This window comes from Eublepharis macularius, chromosome 2 (genome assembly GCF_028583425.1).
Source record: "Eublepharis macularius isolate TG4126 chromosome 2, MPM_Emac_v1.0, whole genome shotgun sequence".
NCBI classification, from domain to species: domain Eukaryota; kingdom Metazoa; phylum Chordata; class Lepidosauria; order Squamata; family Eublepharidae; genus Eublepharis; species Eublepharis macularius.
Window position 1 is genome coordinate 130,716,274 of NC_072791.1, and position 20,575 is coordinate 130,736,848.

A 20,575-nucleotide genomic window follows, 5' to 3' on the forward strand; every position below is an offset into this window, starting at 1 on the left:
CCCTCAATTGTCAGAGCATTTTAAACTGGTTTTACAATTTTCATTTTTTTCACAGCGCAAAGGATGAATATATAACAGGTAAGCACTCATATGGTTCATTTATTCTTTTTCATTTCTTGTCTGACTTTTTTTTCTAAGAAAATGGATAATCTAACTGAAGGAGGCTGATAGCAAGACTGACAGTTGACCCAGTTGACTTTACGTTAAAAAAAATTACAAAGCTGGGAAGAAGCCAGGCTCACACTGCTAACTTGGAAATAAATTTGGAGCAATGCAAGGGAGACTACTACTAGCCCATTCTTTTCTGCAGCAGTGAGCAAACAGTCCCAAATCTCTGTTATAGAATTAACTTTATATAGAAAATCTCAGTTTCGAATCCAGCATTTCCAATGAACTCTGTTCTGTTATTGGTTTGTTCAGGTGGGCTTGTGCCTGTTCTGGTCTACTCTGTTTGGGTTTCTGCTTGAGCACAAAACACACGCATACAATAATGGATCCTGAAGAAGACAAATGTTGGCAGGTAGATCTGACTGAGCTCCATCCTCAGCTCTGATCTTTGAACTCTGGAATGGAAAAACCTGGAAAGAACATTGTAGAGGCTTCAAAATTAAGAGTGAAGTGTTCCGATAAAGGCCTTAATCTCAGCATCAGATTTCTTGTCACAGTGGACCTGCTGGACAGGGTGAAGTTCTTCCTGTGAATGAGGGCTTTGACCCATTATGTTCGGAGGGCTGCTTAGTCAAGTCACAGTGGTGGCAACCAAGCAAAGGACAGCAGTAGAAGGCCACTGAATGGGCAACCTGGTAACCTGGGGGCGGTGCCATGCCGGCCTCCCACCTTTGGAGTGGGGGGGTTCTCCCCACCATTGCACTTTAATGTACTTAGTTAATTAATTTTATTATTGCTTATTGTTTGTTGATTTTAGAATTGTTTTCTTGTCATTATTGATTTTAACTGTTGTTCACCACCCAGAGCCCCTGAGGATGGGCAGTTTATAAATTGAAATGATAAATAAATAATAATAAATAAAATAACATGAGACTTTGTGGGAGCTGGGGACTCAGAGGCTGGAGGACACCCTTCCCTCCACAAACCCGCATGCCCTCATTTTTTTTTCTGCCACTCATACTCATGCATGGTGAATTTGGGATTCTTCAGTAGACAGTAGGCCCACATTTTCTATATGCTAAGCTGGTTGTCTGTATTCTCTCCTGATCCCCAGTAGAAATAAAACCTATGCACATATAGCTGCATTGGATCATGTCCATCCCTTGTCATCCATGCTTCATTCTTCCCTATTGTTTGCCTCCCCATTGTAAAATGTAGTGTATGTTGAAGGTGCTATATTACTATTAATAAAATCAAAGGTATCCAGCTACAGGAAAACTCTCTCTCCTCTCTCTGTTCTGTATGCATAGTGATTCAAAATATGGCAGCCAGGTTGTTAAGACACCTGTCATGTTGACCATACCTTGCTCGAGTTGAAGAACCTTCACTGGCTTTGGTTTGTTTCTGAGTTCAATTCAAAGTAATGGTTTTGATGTACAAAGCCCTGAAGAACCACCTACCTCTGTATGAAACTACCTGTATATCAAGGTTATTATAGAAGGCCTTGCCTTAGGCACCCCACATCTGGAAGTTAAATGGGACAGAGTTTTTTCTACTATGGCATCGCTATTGGAAACTGTGTTCTATAAAAGCATTCACCTGCCACTCATTTTGCTATTCCTAAGACAAGTGAAACCTCTTGTATTTTGAAGTTGTCGATTTTTGTGTGTGTGGGGGGGGGGTGTTGCCTTTTACTATTGCTGATGTTGTTTGTAGTGTTGGTTTCAGCCTGTTTTATCTTTTATTGTTTTAATTTCGTAAGCCATATGGGAGATCACTGATGGAAAGGCAGCATACAAATCTCTTAAATAAAAAAATACATAGAAGCCCTGCTTCTATCACTTGTAAGTTTTATGTCACATGCAAATAGAACCCCCAAAGGCTTCTCTTGGTGAGTTTTAATACACATTATTTCTTGCTTGTGATATGATGAGGTAGGGAAAAGGAAATTAAACTATTGCTTGCTCATTCTGCTGGCTTCTTCTAGGGGTTTAGCAGTTGGGGGGTCCTTAAGGGAGTGGGCTGACACTGGCCTTTTTTGCACGGGTGATTTTTGCTGCTTTTGGCCCCATACCTCTTTGGGTTTCCTTCCAACTTCCAGGCACTTAACTTGAAATGCCACATTGAAATCTGAAGGGGGAGTTAATCGTCTGGAATTTGGAGGAAACTCTGAAGTGGTATGGAGCCAAAAGCAGCAAAAAAAGGCTGTTGTGCAGTATTTCTCCCCAAACCAATCTCCTCTGCTTTCTCTGGGGCAGGCAGCAGCCAGCACTTGAACCTGCACATAAGATCATAATATTCTGAATGGGATGGGAAAGGTTAAACTTCCCTCAGCAGTAAAACAGACTAGACCAAAAGTTACCATTTGCTCTAGTTAATTTCACAGCTGCTTTAATTTGTACAGTATATGAGGAAGCAGTTGGGTAAGGGAGCAAACGGGCATTTTGTCTTTTGCTGACATCCCCTTCTTTCAATGAAGCTTCCAAGTGAGAGAGCCCATTCCTTTCCATCACATTTCTAAAGATTTCAGGCTACCAGAGTTTGACCAGAGCTACAGCAATGGTAAATAATCCTCTGTACATAGTTCCAGACATCTCTCTAGAGCCAGCAGCACATTCAGTGTTGGAATTAATTTACCTAGTTACCCAATACAGCTGGAACTGTAGAGGTTCATTTAGAATATTTTTTTAATATCTTGGCTGTGCTTTGGAGGAAAGTTACATTCAGGGCATTGCTGTATACTCTGTGCCAAAAAAGCAATTCTTCTGCATTTTTTGGTTCTGAATAAACTATGCAAATTAAATTTATGTGGGGATGGGATCCAATAAAATGTGCAAGGCAGCCATATCTAGAATGTTCTATATGTTTCAGGAGGGGGGATCCTTCCATTCAAACATTTGCTCAGACTGTAACACTCACTAAAATGTTTGGCTCTTTTGGTAAAATTTAATGGTTTAAGATTTTTGTAATGGTGGAAAGTGCTGTCAAGTTGTAGCCAACTTATAGCACCTCCCTGTTGGGGTTTTGAAGGCAATAGGCTAACAGAGGTGGTAGGCTAACAGATAAGACCCTGGTCTTATCTGGAGCTCTCCCATCTAATTACAAACCAAGGCAAACCCTGCGTAGTTTCTGAGCCCTGATGAAATCAGGCTAGCCTGGCTATCCAGGTCATGGCTTGAGATTCTTAGGATGCCATATTCTCTCATGTATCACACAGTGCATTTGGATGGTAAAACAACCAGCATATAAAATGATTACTCTTATAGTTGTCCTATGGGGTGGAGGAATCTGTGCTCTTTTAAGAGGTGGGGAGTGTGTGTAGCTCTGTGTAAACATACCACCTAAGCTCTGGCTCATGCACTCCCTCCTCCTCTTTCTTTCTCCCAGTCTGATCCCCTCCTTTCTTTGCCATTCTGCTACAAACCATTTCTTTTCTGTTACATCTGTGCCAGGCAAACTGTAGTTTCCAAACTCTAGTTTACCTGCAACCCCGCCCCCCTCAAGCAACTAATTGATCATAGCTTCCAGTTCTTGGCTGCTTCCACATAGAGGCGTGAAAAGGCACCCATGCTGTGGAAACAGCCCTGAGAGGAGTGGGAATAGGCTTGGATGGCACCCTCACACCCCATTCCCATATTGCTCACTACTGATACTGTCCCACCACCCGGTGTCAGGCTATGGCATTCCAGTTGGCTAGAGTCTGCCTTCCTCCCTTCTGCAAGAAGACAAGGTCTTTTGATTTCAAAAGGTTTTATTAGAAAGACAGCATTCAGGCCCAGGTGTCCACACTCCAGGACCAAGCAGATCCTGGCTGAGCAAAGCTTTATTAGGAATGAGTTACAAAATGAAAGTTGTTACATTTCAGAGTTTGAGATCCCAGCTTCCCCCCAGAGTTCACATAGCAGGCAGCTTCTCTGTGGGAACGTTGGTTCATCAAGGTCGTCTTAGAAAGAAACAGATAAGACATAACATCCTCTCCCATGGAAATGTACTTGCAGGAACCTAGAAGAGAGAAAGACTAAACAACTATAGAAATTAATATGGTGTTACACATGCTACAAGTCCCCAGCATGGCAGATCCTGACATTCTGCCCCCCTTAAGACCCCCTTACACCACCTCCTCCTGGTTTTTCAGGATATTGTTGATGGAATTGTTTTAGGAGCCTGGGGGCGCTGACATGAATTGACTCTACCCACTCCCTGTACCCCTCCTCAAAGTCCTTCCAGTGAACTAAATAGTACAGCTTATTGCATCTAAGTTTAGAGTCCAATATTTCTTCAATTTCATAATGTATTTGATCATTGATCATGGTGGGAATGGGGGTTGCTGTTGAAGGATGCCATTTATCTGGTTCGGGGGCTTTCTTTAGTAAGCTGATGTGGAATGTGGGGTGTACATGGCATAGATTCTTTGGAAGGTCGATTTCTGCGGTCACTTTATTGATCACCCTTTTCACAGGAAAAGGGCCTAAGTATTTCAAAGCTAGTTTTTTGCTTCGTTGCTCTGCTTTGAGGTTTTTTGTAGAGATGTACACTTTGTCTCCAGGTTGCAATTCCCATTGCGCCGCACGATGGCGATTGGCGTATTTTTTGTAGTCGGCTTTGTCTTTGTCTAGAGCTGTTTGAATTGCTGTCCATTGCTCTGCAATAGCAGTCCACCATTGTTGTAGATCTCCGCCGGGCTTGTTTCCTAGCTGCATTTCGAAGGGAAACGCCTTACCATCATATCCATGCACTATTTTGAAGGGTGCTTCCCCTGTTGAACTGTGGACTGCGTTGTTGTAAGCGTATTCTGCGAAATGAAGAAGATCTGTCCAATTATCTTGTTGAAAGTTAATGTAGCATCGCAGAAATTGTTCCAAGATTTGATTGGTTTTGTCCAATTGTCCGTCACTCTGCGGATGGAACGCGGAGCTAATTCCTTGCTCCATTCTGGTTAGTTGGAGAAGCTCCCGCCAAAAGTTGGCAACAAATTGTCCGCCTCGGTCCGATATCACCTTTGAGGGAAAAGAATGTAGCTTTACAATATGTTTCATAAATATTTCAGCTAGCTTCTTGGCCGTTGGGATGGTTGTGCATGGGATAAAGTGTGCTTGTTTTGAAAATAAGTCCACAACCATTAATATACAGGAACAGCCCCTAGAGGGAGGCAGATCTGTAATAAAATCCATGGATATCACTTCCCAGGGTTGATTAGGAGTTTCCAAGGGTTGTAAGTGTCCTGGTGGTTTTCCTTTCCTTGATTTAGCACTTATACAGGTTGGGCAAGAGGAGACATATTGGGACACATCTTTTCTGATGCCTGGCCACCAAAACTGTCTTTGTATTAAATGGAGAGTTTTTAAGTAACCGAAATGACCGGCAGTACGGGCATCATGACATTGGTGCAGGACCTCTTTTCTGAGGCTGGCAGGTATATACAGTCTGTCATCTTTAACCCAGTCTCCCTCCTCCATTTAAGACATTTTTGCTTTGGGCACTCCCTCCCCTTCCTTTTCCACCTCGCTTTTCACTTTAGCTCTCCACCCCTTTTCTTCCGTTTGGGCTTTGGCCTTTTGGCTGCGAGTGGTGATCACACCTCCTAGCTGACGGGGGGAGAAGACAGTGTCAATGGTTTCCTCCCTCTTGCTATGGTGTTGAGGTATGCGTGATAGAGCGTCTGCTAAAAAATTAGTTTTCCCTGGAAGAAAGTTGAGTGTGAAGTTAAATTTGGAGAAGAATTTGGCCCAGCGCAGCTGTTTCGTGTTGAGTCGTTTGGGGCTTTTAAGGGCTTCCAGGTTTTTATGATCAGTCCATACTTCAAACAGATGCTTAGCCCCCTCCAACCAGTGGTGCCACACTGTGAGTGCCACCTTTACAGCAAAAGCTTCTTTCTCCCACACGCTCCAATGTCGTTCAGCTTCCGAAAATTTACGGGACAAATACGCACATGGTGTGGCTTTTCCATCTTTTCCTTTTCGTAAGAGCACCCCCCCCCAATCGCGGCATCGACTTGTACTATGAAGGGCCGGTTTTCGTCAGGGTGCTGTAGTACTGGTTCGGAGGTAAATTGGGCTTTGAGCATGTCAAACGCTAGTTGGCAAGCAGGGCTCCACTCCAATTTACAGGACGGCTTTTTCGCTTGATCTCCCTTCCCCTTGGTTTTTAATAGATCAGTAAGGGGAATGGCAATTTGGGCAAACCCTTCAATGAAGTCTCATAAAAATTGGCAAAGCCTAGGAAGGATTGTAATTGTTTATGTGTGGAGGGAGTCTGCCAGTCCCGCACGGCTTGTACCTTGGCAGGATCCATTTTTAGACCTTGCCCTGATATGCAGTATCCCAAATAATCCAGTTCCTTTTTATGGAATTCACATTTGGAAAGCTTGATAGGAAGTTTATGGCACATTAAGGTGGTTAACACTTCCCTCACTAATTTCACATGTTCTTCTTGTCCTCATATTGGGCTCATAAATCAGAGACGAAACTTTGCAATGTGTCTAATTCAGGAGCTCCCGAATCATACAAGGTCCCGTACCATTCGGCTGCTTTGCCTTCAAGGCTGGAGGCTAAGTGATCGATCCTGCTTTCCTCGTCCGGAAACAGGTATCCCCAACGATTGAAAAACTGCAGCGCTTGGACCACAAAAAATCCCAACTTTTGTGTATCGCCATCGAAGGTGGCCTCTAATTTAATCCATCCCCATGGTAATTCTGGCGCCCCTTGCAACTCTGGCTGCACCGGCCACGGAGCCGGAGGGGGTCCCATAGGTGCCGGGCCCTGCATCAGACCTCGAGGTCAGGGTATATGTCCTACAACCCCCTGCAGCCGGGGTCTGGGTGCTCCTCCAGGTGGTGGAGCTCTCGGGCCCTGCCCCGGTGGACCCGGTGGCAGTAAACCCAGGATTGGCTGTGGGGGTAGTTGAGGTCCAGGCAGTACTGGCACGGGCTGCACTGGAGGTGGTTGCCTTGGCGGCGGCAGCTGTTGGGGTACTACCTGTCGAGGTTGCACTTGAGGCGGAGGCGGTGGTGGCGGAACTTGCTGAGGAGGCAGAGGTGATGGTATCTGCTGGGGAGGAGGTGGTGGATTCACCAACTGCAGAGGCGGCGGCTACACTACTTGGCTTGGCGTCGGCTGAAGTGGAGGCTGAGGTGGCGTCGGCTGAGGCAGTATTAGCGGTTGTGGCGCTGGCGCCGCTGGTGTTGTCTGGAGTCGAGGAAGAGAGCCTGGTTGGACCGGCGGTGGTGGCGGTGGTCGGCTCGGGGCACCCGAACTGGGGGTTGGTTGAGTCCCCGGCGGAACTTGGCCCTGCGCTGCCGACAGCATTGGAGCGGACGGGGTTGCTACTTGTCCCGCCGCTGCCGCTGCTCGCATCTCTCGCTGCTCCTTAACCAACTCGCTGATGAGATAGATGGCCTGGGCTAGGTCTTCCTCCATTGCCCCCATTCTATCCTCCATCCGATGGTAGTAGTCCGGGACTCGATTCTCCCCGCTGCTGCTGTACTCCGACGGCTCCCTTGACCTCAGAGGGACATGGTCTCTGGGCCATGGTTGTATCAGGTCTTCCTCTCCTCCCCCTGGCAACGATTGCTCCTCCACGGTCATACTGGCTAGTATTCCTTTCGTCAGGCCGGTGACGGCCGAGATTCCGGAGTCTACTGCCTGGGCTCGACTCTCCAGTTGCTGCACACGGCCTCGCTTCCAGGCCCTGGATGAATTCACATCCGTGTAGTCCCAACTCATGAGCTCGTGTCGAGTAGTCTCCCAGTCCTGGGTATCTTGGGTTCCCGCCCGGGGTCCCACTCTTCCAGATGACCAGACTCTATGTCCCACCTATACCAAGGTTGGGTGCTGACCCGTGCTTCTTCTGGCGTGCAGGCGGACCTGGTCAAATCCCATATGACGCTCGGGCCCTCTGGCTCTGTCGACCTGACGGTTCGTCTGACGTCTATCATCGACTGGGAAAACATGGTGCCTGTGTGCCTCTCCCTAGCCTCTCGAGGCCGGGATCCCCACTGCCGCGGCGTCAGTACCAAAATCAGATGATCCCCTCCAGGAACTCCATGCAGTTTCGGCTGGGCACCCCCTTCGGTCGGGTAGGCCGGTTCCATCCCGCTGTCTGGCATGGGCTCCGTCCCACTGTCAGAAGTTTGCTCGCGATCGGGAACAGGTTCCGATCCTCCATCCGGAACGGCATCAACATTAGGATCAAGCACAGTCTCAGGGTTACTGTCAGGTACCGTCTGCGACTGGTCTGGGAGTCCCCCATCCTCTGGGCCGGGGTTAGACAGATCAATCAAGTTGTCCTTGGTAACCATCCTCCTGGGTGAGGCATCGGGGAAAAACAAAGGATTCCTAACAAAATGTCAGGCTATGGCATTCCAGTTGGCTAGAGTCTGCCTTCTTCCCTTCTGCAAGAAGACAAGGTCTTTTGATTTCAAAAGGTTTTATTAGAAAGACAGCATTCAGGCCCAGGTGTCCACACTCCAGGACCAAGCAGATCCTGGCTGAGCAAAGCTTTGTTAGGAATGAGTTACAAAATGAAAGTTGTTACATTTCAAAGTTTGAGATCCCAGCCTCCCCCCAGAGTTCACATAGCAGGCAGCTTCTCTGTGGGAATGCTGGTTTGTCAATGTTGTCTTAGAAAGAAACAGATAAGACATAACATCCTCTCCCATGGAAATGTACTTGCAGGAACCTAGAAGAGAGAAAGACTAAACAACTATAGAAATTAATATGGCGTTACACATGCTACAAGTCCCCAGCATGGCAGATCCTGACACCCGGCTCTTTTTCACTGTCAGATGACAACAGCCTTCTGCTGCCTCCCTCCTAGCCTGGCAACTTCAGCTTTGCCCCTTCACAGCTGAGTCACTGAGCAGCTGCGAACAGAAAAATGCTTGTTAAATGGTTGGAAGGGAGGAAGGAAAAGTGAAGCTTCGCTCTGTCCTTCCACAAATTGGCTATGGACAGAGCTTCCACATGAAAGCTTCAGCCACAGCCACCTTTCATTTCCCTCTTTGAATTGGATGAAACGAAGTTTTCCTGTGATCCAGTTAAAACAGGGATGCCTCAGGAGCCTTACACATCATTCTTGGAATAAGCACATTGTCATGTGGAAGCAGGGCTTTTTTTCAGCGGGAACGCGGTGGAACGGAGTTCCAGCACCTCTTGAAAATGGTCACATGGCTGGTGGCCCCACCCCCTGATCTCCAGAAAGAGGGGAGTTTAGATTGCCCTCTGCACCACTCAGCAGTGCGGAGGGCAATCTAAACTCCCTCCCTCTGTCTGGAGATCAGGGGGCGGGGCCACTGGCAATGTGACCATTTTTGCCAATGGCAATTTAAACTTTAAAAACCTCCCCCCTTGTTCCAGCTGACCCAAAGTAATGTAATTGTGCATTCCTGAGTTCTACCACCTCTTTTCCCAGAAAAAAAGCCCTGTGTGGAAGCATCTAAGCAGTGCTGGTGCACCCTTTTCTCTGTGCAGAGAAAAATCCCTGTGTGGAAGCAGCCATGGTTGGTAAGCAAACTTTTATTTGCACAAACCACTGTCAGACTGGTTTGGATTGTAATAGAAAGCTAGGGATGGTCTCGAACAATGAAAAGACAAAGGAAACTTGTGAGGGAAGGAGGGAGGGAGAAGAGATATAAGCTTGTAAGTTCAAGGCTTGCTTCTTGAATGCCAAATATGGTTGGGGTTAATGTTTGAACCAAACCTTTGTCTTCCATTTTATCAGCTCCTCAAAGTTCAATGTCACATGCTAATTGAAGCATGACCTAGAATCTCTGTATCTTATTACCCATTCCTTCAGCCTTCTTGTCTCCATGAGGCAAAATTCAGAATATCATGTAACCTGAAGAAACAGTGCCTTTTTCTTTTCCTTTAGTAATGTACTATATGTGTTCTTTTCATAGAAGATGGTAATATAAATAATTAGGTGTCCTTGGAGACTCTGCACTTTGTAGCTTGGAAATCTTCATTCGGATCAGCCCTAGAGTCTTTCATTACCTGTAGAACTTTTTGTGCCAGGTTGGCTTGTGAGGCTAAGGATGTCTCAATACATTTTTGTGCCTGAAGTAGAAAATCTAGATGGCACCTCCCAACCCATAGTGGCAAAAATATAGTAGTGAAATAAATAATTTACAGTTTGTTGCCCCTTAATGGCACCTCAAAATCTGCCACACAATATAGGTAGCCTCACCTTGCCTAACAGTAGGGCCAGCCACAAATAATAGGTTTTTTTGTGTGTGGTGAGAATGAATAGGAATAGATATAAAGGTATCAAAAAACATTTAAATGCTCCAGAATACAATATCATCTACATTTATCACCAAGCTTAGAGTACTGGTATAATGTTGGTTCCAGAAATCATAAGGTCCATGATTAGGCTTCAGTTTCTAGTAACTGACTGTGGCCAATTATACACTAATTGTTATTAGTTCCATTATCCTCCTCCCTCATTACCACAGAATAGCTTTAAAGTATTGCTGACCACATGTATAGTTGTATTTACACCATATACTCTTTATTTTCCTGATGCCCAGAGGAATGCTGGGGATCAGATTTCTGCCTTTATCCTTCATTCCATTCATATTTCAATTGTGGGCTAAACTTTCTATGTGCGATGCCTGTACTCTCATAGCAGTTATTAACTAGAATACACACACACCTGGTGCAAGAAAATTGGATGTTAGCAACAGTGATGTGGATTTTTGTCTATTATAATACAGTTTTACACATCTGCATCTGACACGAAATTAGAGATTTAACCTGTTGCTGACTCATGCTGAGCTACATTTGAAGGCTATCCTTAGCTCCATCTATAAGGAGAATGTCTAAAACAGTGAAGAGGAAGGGGAAAATTCAGCTAGGTAGTTAAATTCTTTGAAATTATATCTAAACAGTCTGATTAGTTGAAATTGCTTATATCATTGTATCATGTTCCTCGCATGGTGGCCATGATATCTATTGTATTTTCAAAATGACGTACCATATAGTATCATAGATATTTCAGAATCATTTTTTAGTATCAGAATGCCCAGGAAAAAGTGTTTATGACATTTTTAACTATTTCAGCAACATAAAATTTATATCTCTCTCAACACATAATTAGTGCTTACAAAAATGAGGAGCAATAGAAATGGGTGAGCAAAAGGTGGAGTGAGTGAAAGGCAGGGGAAGTGCCCATCCTCAGTACCTTCTAGAGCTATGAGGGGATAAAGCTAAGCTAGGAACAGGGAGACACCTGCTGGGATGAAGAATCCCACCCCCAGACTACTAACAGCACCCAGGGTGGGAGTATATTCCCTGAGGCTGCTGTAGGATCACCAGCTCCAGCTTGGGTAATTCCTAGAGATCTTGGGGCAGTGCCTAGAGAGTACAGTTGCCAACCTCCTGAGTTGGAGGCATGGAAATCTCCTTGAATTACTACTGATCTCCAGACTACAGAGATCAGTTTCCCTGGAGGAAATGGCTGCTTTAGAAGGTGGAATATATGGCATATGCCACTGAGGTCTTTCCCCTCCCCAAACCCCAACTTTCCCAGGTCTCCACCCTCAAATCTCCAGGTATTTTCCAACTTGCATCTGGCTACCCTACTAGGGAGGCTGAAGTTTGTGAGGATGGAGAGAACTTGGCAGGAATGTGATGCCATAGAATCTGCCCTCCACAGCTGCTATTTCTTCTGGGGAAATGATGTTTGTGGTCCCCACCAGTAGGTTGGTATTCCTATGTTGCTGTGGCTCAGAAACAGCTGAAGCAACAGTCTAGCTCCTCTTGCTGGCGGGAACAAATTCTTCTGCTTAACTTTGAGTGTTAGTCCACGCCAAGTGACAGTAGCAGTTGGGACATCTGAAGGTCAGGGAGAGGAGATTGTATCCCTTCTACTGTAGCTTGAAGAACAGTTTATACAGAGGTTAAGGCACCCTTCTGCATCCTTTTCCTAGAATGGAGTGGAATATGGGTAGCTGTGGTGAGTGCCAATGTGCCTTTTATCCCAAAACATTGGGATAATTTCCCAGGTGAAAGCCAGGTGGTGAACTCACTACCAGTAAGTGGAGCAGTGGTAGTGATGGAGTTCTTTGAGTTCCTTGATAGGATTGTTTGGGGGAGTGGCAGTTGCCTATGTTTCAAGAAGTCAGTTGGAGGGATTGCAGGTTTCTTCTGAGTGTTTGCATGTTGGGAATGATATGCTGAATAGATGGATTTGCACCTCTATAAGTAAGGGGAAAGTTAATGTTTGGAGAAGGCCAGGCCAGGTATTGAAAAGAGGCATTTAACTGCTTTCCCTTCTTCTGGGCCTCCTCCCAACTAATGTTAACGTGTCATTAAAATGAATGCTGAGGTAAGACTGATAGTTGGAGACTGGGGAGAGGCCACAATCTGTAGGAGTTCCAGCTCCCTTTCCAGAAGCCATTTCCCATGGGAATCCCAGTATCAAGTTTTGTGGAGATGGGAAGCAGAGAAAGAAAGCTTATGCTGAAATTCTGTTAGCTTTTAAGGCACTACTGTACTCCTGTAATTTTGCTGTCCCTCTAGAATTGTTTTGTCAAATGCTCTCTATACAAGAGCAGGGATCAGTGACAGAATATCTAAAAAGCCAAATACCCTTTATGCTTTTTAACTAGGTTCCCTAATCATTTCATCAAGCTGATTAAATGGTATCTTAATAAAATTCTGAATGGCCTTTTCATTAAAGTATTTAGGTATAAAGAAATCATTTTAGGGACTTTTAATAGTGTACAGCTGTGAAAGAATTCTCACTCCCTTTCACTGAGCATTCTAATGCAAGTTTGATTAATTCTCAGCAACTCTTTCACTCATTGCACCTCCACTGTAGTGCCAGGGTTTGGTGCCAAATAAACTAAAACATCAGTGCATTCAAAGGATTTCAGGGGCTTATTGCCAAGGATTTAATTATATTCCTCTTACAAATAACCATACTTTGCTCTTTAAAAAGTCAAGCAGTACTGGCTGCCAACTGTACCACTTCAGTCAGCAGAGGAGTGAGGCTCTGAAATTTAGCAAAAGGGTCTTTTTAATGGACTATGAAGCAAGGACCTTATAGAGTAAGTTGTGGGCTAAGAACACACACGATTCATAAAGATGGGAATAAGTTGCCCTGTCATCTGACCAGCTGGATGGCTTTAAATGATATGCATTGGTAGGATAAAAGAACTATCTCAGAGCGGAACTACAAGTGACAAAAGGCACAGGTTGGACACTTGTCAGCTTCTCTCAAGTTTTGATGGGAAATGTAGGCATCCTAGTCTTGCAGCTTGACTCTCTGACTGCTGTCCAATGGACTTTTCAACTGACACTTGTCCAACATTCCACAAAGCTGCCTACATTTCCCATCAAAACTTGAGTGAAGCTGACAAGTGTCCAACCTTTGCCTTTTGTCACTTGTAGTTCCACTCTCAGGCAATGTTCATATAAAAATTACCTCATCATATCAAACTCTTAATATGTTTGAACACCCGTACTGTTCTCACTGAGGAGTTGGTGAGGAAGAAGTGGCTACAGCATAGGTTAGTTAATGGACAATATGTATTCTTTCTCCATCGCATTATCATCTCATAATCTCTAGGAAGAAAAGCTGAAAACCTTGGGGTATCTTCAAACCATAGAGCAATATGAGAGGAAGCAAACATACTCTTGTATTTGACTACCCTTGAAAATGTCATAGCTGAAAGAAGTTTGAACAAAAGCACTTACAATTTAAACCCTACACTCTGGCCAATATACCACACTGGTTGTCTGATGCATATGCACTTAATATACAGGAGAAATTAAGAGTGCAGGTTGAATCACTTCTTCAATGATCTCCTCATACAATTGGAAGAGGAAATGCATGCCTCCCTAGCCCTCACCCCAGATATAGTAGCCATTCTTGTGTTAGCATGCTGGTTTAACATGCACCTTCACTTTCCTCTAGATTTTGAGTTGTTAATTAGAGGTGGAGATCAATCAAGATGGGTAGCCGTGTTAGTCTGTCTGTAGCAGTAGAAAAGAGCAAGAGTCCAATAGCACCTATAAGACTAACAAAATTTGTGGTAGGGTATGAGCTTTCGTGAGTCACACCTCAGAAAATTAGAAGTGGAGATCATGTGGTAGCAGCTGCATTCTTTTAGGAGGATTCAGATTTGCATACATCTACAAGAAGATGATGTTGATATAAATGGTGGCTGAGCAGGAACATGCATATTCAGGACACTGTTTATTGGGTACCTTCCTATTACTTACGATGAATTCCCTTAATCGCACCCCAAAATATGGTTGTAGTTTACTTCAGTGGGAAGTAAGTAGTTTAACTGTGCATAGGACTGTAGCCTTCCCCCCCACCAAACTGGATGGAGAATTGTGTGTGCAAATAATGAATGCTGGATCCAGAAAGTGAACTTGCTTGTACAGAGCCTTGTTTGCGGAGGGAGCAGAAAGGGGCTGGTTGCATAGTTCACTGAAGACTGAGACTGCTTGGCAGCTGCACTCTCCCTCCTACCGTTTCCTTACTAAACTTTTATGTAAATAATGCTGTATCATCAGAGCCTGTATTATTAGAGCAGTTTTGATTTATTTTGTTTTGTATTATGCTAACCAATGTAGTTAATTCCCTTTTACAGTAATAATGATAACAGAGTTAGATAGGAGGACAAAAGATGCTTTGTGAAGGACTGCTTTCAGGTCATTTCATTGACCCAGGAATCCGAGCCATCTCTTAGCCACAGTGGAATAATAGATTTGGGGTCATTGCATCCTTTTCTGCTATGCCTGTTGTTGTTGTTCTTAATGCTCCACAGTCAAACACACACACTTTTGGATGTCTGACATGGTTCAATTATGTTTCAAGGGTTTCCAGGATTTCCTAAGGAACAATGATAGTTTAATAGGAAAACAAGTCACCTGCAATAGATACCAATAGAGCTATTTCAAGCTACAGAAACTGAGTCCATCAAAATCTTAGCAAGAATATAGCAACAAATATGGAAAACAAAATAATGGCACACAGACTGGAAATGCTCAATCCATATTCTACTTCTGAAGAAAGGTGATGCCAAAGATTCCAGCAACTATTGGATCATCACATTAATTTCCCACACAAGCAAAGTGATGCTCAAAATTTTTCAACAAAGACTCTTACTATATATGGAATGAAAAATGCCAGATGTTTAAGCTGGATTCAGAAAAGGAAGAAGCGCTAGAGATTATATGAAACCGATACTATCTTACTTTTGTCACATCATGAAGAGATAAATGTTTATTCATTTTCTTTTTTAAAAAATCAATTGAAAGAGAGTTTCAAAACTGCAGTTCTGTGAGAGAGTGGATTAGTGATGTTGCACATTACAGTGAATCTGCTCTGAGCTTCTAGAAGAGCCCCTCTTGTTCAAATAATGTGATGTGCACATTCCCTAACTGAGCATCTCTCATATGTAACTACACAATATGCCTGACATTAGTCAGGTCACAGGTGCATGACCAGACTTGCAATCAGATGTTCATCGGGAAACTCACCTTTAAACGCTCTTGCTTTTGGACTCATCATTCAGGAAAGTAGATTTGTGGTCAATATGAAGAAGTAATTCCTAAAGGTAGGAATATTTGGCTACAAGGGGAGGAGAAGGCGTTTTCATGTTCCCTCCCACCCTGCTTTTACCAGCAGAAAGGATGTAGAGGGCTTGTTAAGATATTGGCAAGTTATTGGCCAAGTTGCCCCATAAGGTCTCGTTCCTTTCTTGTATTCTATAAACAAAGCTCTGTCTTTTATAAACACATAAAAGATAGTGTCTGAAATGGGAGAAAGAGGAAGCTGAATTAGGAACTTGGAAGCTGCCTCAATGTCTGACCTACTTGACCTCTGTCCTGGTTTCTCCATTCCCTCAATGCTTCAGCAAAATTCATGTCTTGTCAACCAAGTGAATAGCGGGATTTGAGTCCAGTAGCACCTTAAAGACCAACAAGATTTTCTGGGTATGAGCTTTTGAGAGTCAGAGCCCCCTTCTTCAGATTCCTGATATCTGAAAAAGGGAGCTCTCAGAAACTCCTACCCTGAAAATTTTGTTGGTCCCTAAGATGCCACTGGACTTAAATCCAACTATTCTACTGCAGACCAACACAGCAACCCACCTAAAACTGTCAGCCAAGTATATATTATAATCTCCACTCAGGTATTTGAATTTACGTGGCCTTATGTCAAAAACAGCAGCTTAGTTTATCTGGACATGTTCTTGCTTGGATGAGTTGAATGTTTCCCAGCCCATTCATAGAAATGACATAATTTGTTGATATTGAACTGGAACTTGTTTGGATGGTTGGCTAATTTGCTTCCACAGCTCATATATTTATTTCTTTAAACAATTTATATGCCACTTTCCCACCAAGACAAGGTCCCTATGGTAGCAAACAACAGACATAGAACATGTAAAATATTAACATTGCAATTTTAAAAAGAGCCACTCCATTCTAAGCCCACTGAAGTCAATGGATTTAGACTAGAGTAATGCTGTTTAGGGCTGTACTGGAAAAAGTTATTTAAAATGTATATATATACATCTTTAACAATAAAATAAAAAACATACAGGCATACAGACACAACCAGGAAGGAGGAATATGAGATTAAATACTTCATTAGTAACCCATCCAAAAGCCACATTGCTGAGACTGAGAAGCAAACTCACCAAAATAAAGGAGCTGGCCAAGTAAGTCTTTTGCCAATATGCAACTGTTAAATGACAGAAATTGCCACAGTCGGGGAGGTCAGCATGGAATTCTAATGGGCTGATCTTAAGTGCTTATAAAAATATTTTGCTTTTGAAAAGTCTACACTAAGTGCAAACATCTACAGGATTGAATTAAAAGATTTCATAGAGATAGTGGGAAATTGCCCATGGTTCTGTTGTACAACCCAGACCCTTGTCCATGTTAAACTCTTCCATGAGATAATGTTTATGATAGCTTTTCCACTCCTGAGGACCGTACTACAGGCTTTTCAAAAAATATTTCCGTGGGCTCCCAGTGAAAAATCCCAGCTGGGAATTTCTGCATGCAAAACACCTGCTTGGCATCTGATGCACACTACAAAGCACAGTTGGCAGTGGGTTCCTGCCACACAATAAAAAAGAAATCTATATAAGTGTGATCTTCAGAAATCAGTATTCTGAGTATACTCAAGTTCTTTTTTTCTTAGAATCAAAACTGCCTCAAGCAGTCTTGCTCTTTGAAATCCATATAATGAGTAAGATTGATTTTTAGGGCTTTTGTGGTTTACAGGGAATAAATGAAAATCTTTTAAGCCCTTATTTTTGGCATAGAGGTTCAGAAAGTTTCTAGATTGTACAGTTGATGGCATTGAAAAAGTATGGCAAAGTTCACATCTCCTTTGTTCTTGTAATTCCTGGTGGTCAGCAGGATTCTTGAACAAAAGGGGGAGAGGGCTTTTAAAGCCAAGAGGAACAATTGGGCAATGTTGTTTACGGTCTCTGTGGGCAGTGCAGGGCCTCTGCTGATCAGATGGATTTTTAAAAGATCTCTTACGATCTTCTTTTCCTTTCTTCTAGGTGAAGAGTGAAGGGCCTAAACTTGTGCCCTTTTTCAAAGCCACGTGTGTTTACTTCGTCCTCTGGCTGCCGACTTCCAGCCCTTCCTGGTTCAGTGCCCTCATCAAGTGTCTGCCTATCTTCTGCCTATGGGTTTTCTTGCTAGCGCATGGGATCAATTTCATGACAGCCCACCGCAGCGCCTGTAGGATCTTGGCTGGTCTGATATTCTCAGCTCTAGGAGATGCCTTCCTCATCTGGCAAGAGCAAGGCTACTTCGTTCATGGTCAGTGGTGTACCTATTCCTAAAGTCATGCTTTTGCAATATATGTAGTGTGATTTAAAAGACTGAGTATGGAAACAACACTGATATTTGCACTGGAGCTTAACTGGAAATGGATCAAGAAGTGGTGGGTGGTGTGAGGGCAAAAAAGGTATCATGTTGTATGGGTTTTTTGGAACATTTTTCTGCCATGTAGTTAGCTATCTACAGTTTCCTTTGCTTATTATAACATCCAATACATTCTAGGTAACTGCTGGACATATGAGTGCTATCTGACTTTCTTGGTTGGATGTGCTCTATTTCATATATGAACTAAATGACAAGATTTATAGATTGCTGAAGCATTATAATACCCTGCAAAAACTGTGAAGAGAGGACAGAACATTAGGGAAGACATTGAGCCACTGTTGAGAATGGCATTCTTGTGTCTTATTCGTCTCCTTCCCCCTCTAATGTCTTGTAAAACTCCTCATGAAATGCAACATTAATGTGTCATGTTTTCCACACCCATTTCATATTCCCTGCTACCAGCAGAGAAACAGTGATATCAAATTTAATGGGCTACTGGACAAACAATGTCCATCGGCTCCTCCAACATAGTTTCCTTCTCTCCCACCTGCAGCTATGGGTTGCCAGCTCTCTGTTCCTCCACTTTCATTTGTGATTGTCTCAAGTATTAGCAGGTGATAAGTGGGGACCTGAAAGGACTTGCGGGGGAGGGGGATATTTCATTTCCTCCCAACTATTTTCTTTTTCACTTTCCTGAAAGCCCCCATAGCCTCTTCCCTTTCATTGCCCCCTCCTCTCCTCCCATGCACCAGCCAACCTACTTTTATCTGTTTTCAGTTTTCAATTCTTCCCTTCCGTTGGCAGCCTATAACTAGGAAAACTACAGCCAAGTTGTGCTATGCTGTGCTGGGTGCCAGGCTGGGCCCAGTTGCACTGTGGGAAACCTACAAAAAATTGCAGGGAACACCTCATTTCTCCTGTATCTGCTACCCCACACTATTTTTTCTTTCCTACCTCCTGGCAACCTCCATATCCTCACCCCTTCTTGCTTCCTTCTCTCTCCTTCCCACCCACCAACTAACCTACCTTTCTGCCCCCTGCCGTCTTCAGCTATATTTATTTATTTACTTCATTTATAAAACACCTTTATCTACACTGGGAAACTAAAGCAGCTTATATCATTCTCCTCACCTCCATTTTATTCTCACAACAACCCTGTGAGGTAGGTTAGGTTGAGAATATGTGACTGGCCCAAAGTCACCCAATGAGCTTCCATGGAAGAATGGACATTTGAACCTGGGTTATGCTAGTCTGAAATTCTAACTTCTACACCACACTGGCTTTCCTGGGGTGTGTGTTGTTGAACAGTAGTGAACAGTCAGCCCTGGATCAGTCATGGCAGTTGTGTGGTAGCAAGTCAAGACTGGCCCTGATGAGTCCACCCGCAAAGGCCAAAATAGCCCTGGAAAGGGCCCTATACCCTGCCTTTTACTGACAGAAACAAAGCCTCGAAGGCTGGCAATACTGTTGTGGTTTCCTAGCAACAGCAGCTGAGGGCATTTATTTCTTTAAAATGTTGTTTCTATTATTTCGAGGTTTTAACCCCCTCCCCTTTTAAAATTTAATTTAATTTAATTTATTATATTTATATTCCGCCCTCCCCGTTTTCGCAGGCTCAGGGCGGATAACAAAATACAAACATCACCCACCATTAAAACATTTAAAAGCATTAAATAATACATTTAAAAACATTTAAAAGCATTAAGATTTCAGAAGTTTGTTTTTGCATATCTGGGGCTTTGCTCAGGTTTGTCTTGTCTACCATAATCCCAGTCTCTGGATTTAAGTATCTACAGATAGAGCCACATTGACAATTAGATATATTGATGATGAGCACTTGGTTGAGCCATCCCCTAATGCCATCCTTGACAGTTCAATAGCATCACATTTTGAGTTCCACTTGACATTATGTGAGAGAGAAGAAATGCTAGATGCAGATATGCCCTTTTCTATTAGCATTTTTGTCATGTGTATAGGGTTGCCAGGTCCACTTACCCTCCTGGCAGGAGGAGGGGGAACCCAGTGCTTATCTTCCTGGTGCCCCTGGCATGTTTCTTTGTCACACATTGGCGTGATGACATCATGTCTGGGAAGTGATCTCATCACGCAAGGCTGGGAAGTGTGCGCTGTCAGACTGTGGCTAAATAAGGCTCTCACTACAGGGTTCCCTTTAGAAGCAAACACAAGTCCATTGTTTGGAAAAGGAAACTTTACTGCAGAAAAGGTCCATTATAGTCCACTGTCCTGAATAGGAGACTCAGGATGGTACATGATCATTGTTACCAATGAAGGGCAAAGCATGAGGTACAGAGTTACAATACCCATCTGGATTTGCCTCCCCCCACAGTTCTCAAAACAACATCTCTCAGTCCTGGGAAGCTGCTCTCCTTCAAGGCCAATGCTTGGTGGAACGGTGTTAGACAAAACAGTCGCCTCCGGTGGGAACGCTGCCTGGGAACTGATGCACCTGGGAAGAAAGCACTTAAACACTAGAAGCATTAGAAAATGGAGTCAGTACAGTTTAGATATACACTGGATCTGACATTCTGCCCCCCTTAAAATAGGTCCCCCCCTGGTTTATATGGATAGCGAGTATGAAA

At 43.7% G+C, this 20,575-nt stretch overlaps 1 protein-coding gene across 1 annotated transcript in view; it reads left to right on the plus strand.

Moving 5' to 3' along the window:
- Nucleotides 1-20,575, plus strand: part of TMEM86A (transmembrane protein 86A) — a 90,442-nt gene that overhangs the window by 36,546 nt on the left and 33,321 nt on the right. The window contains exon 2 of the mRNA XM_054971911.1: nt 17,645-17,909. Within this exon, the coding sequence (XP_054827886.1) occupies nt 17,645-17,909 (265 nt within the window). The remainder of the gene's footprint in view (nt 1-17,644; nt 17,910-20,575) is intronic.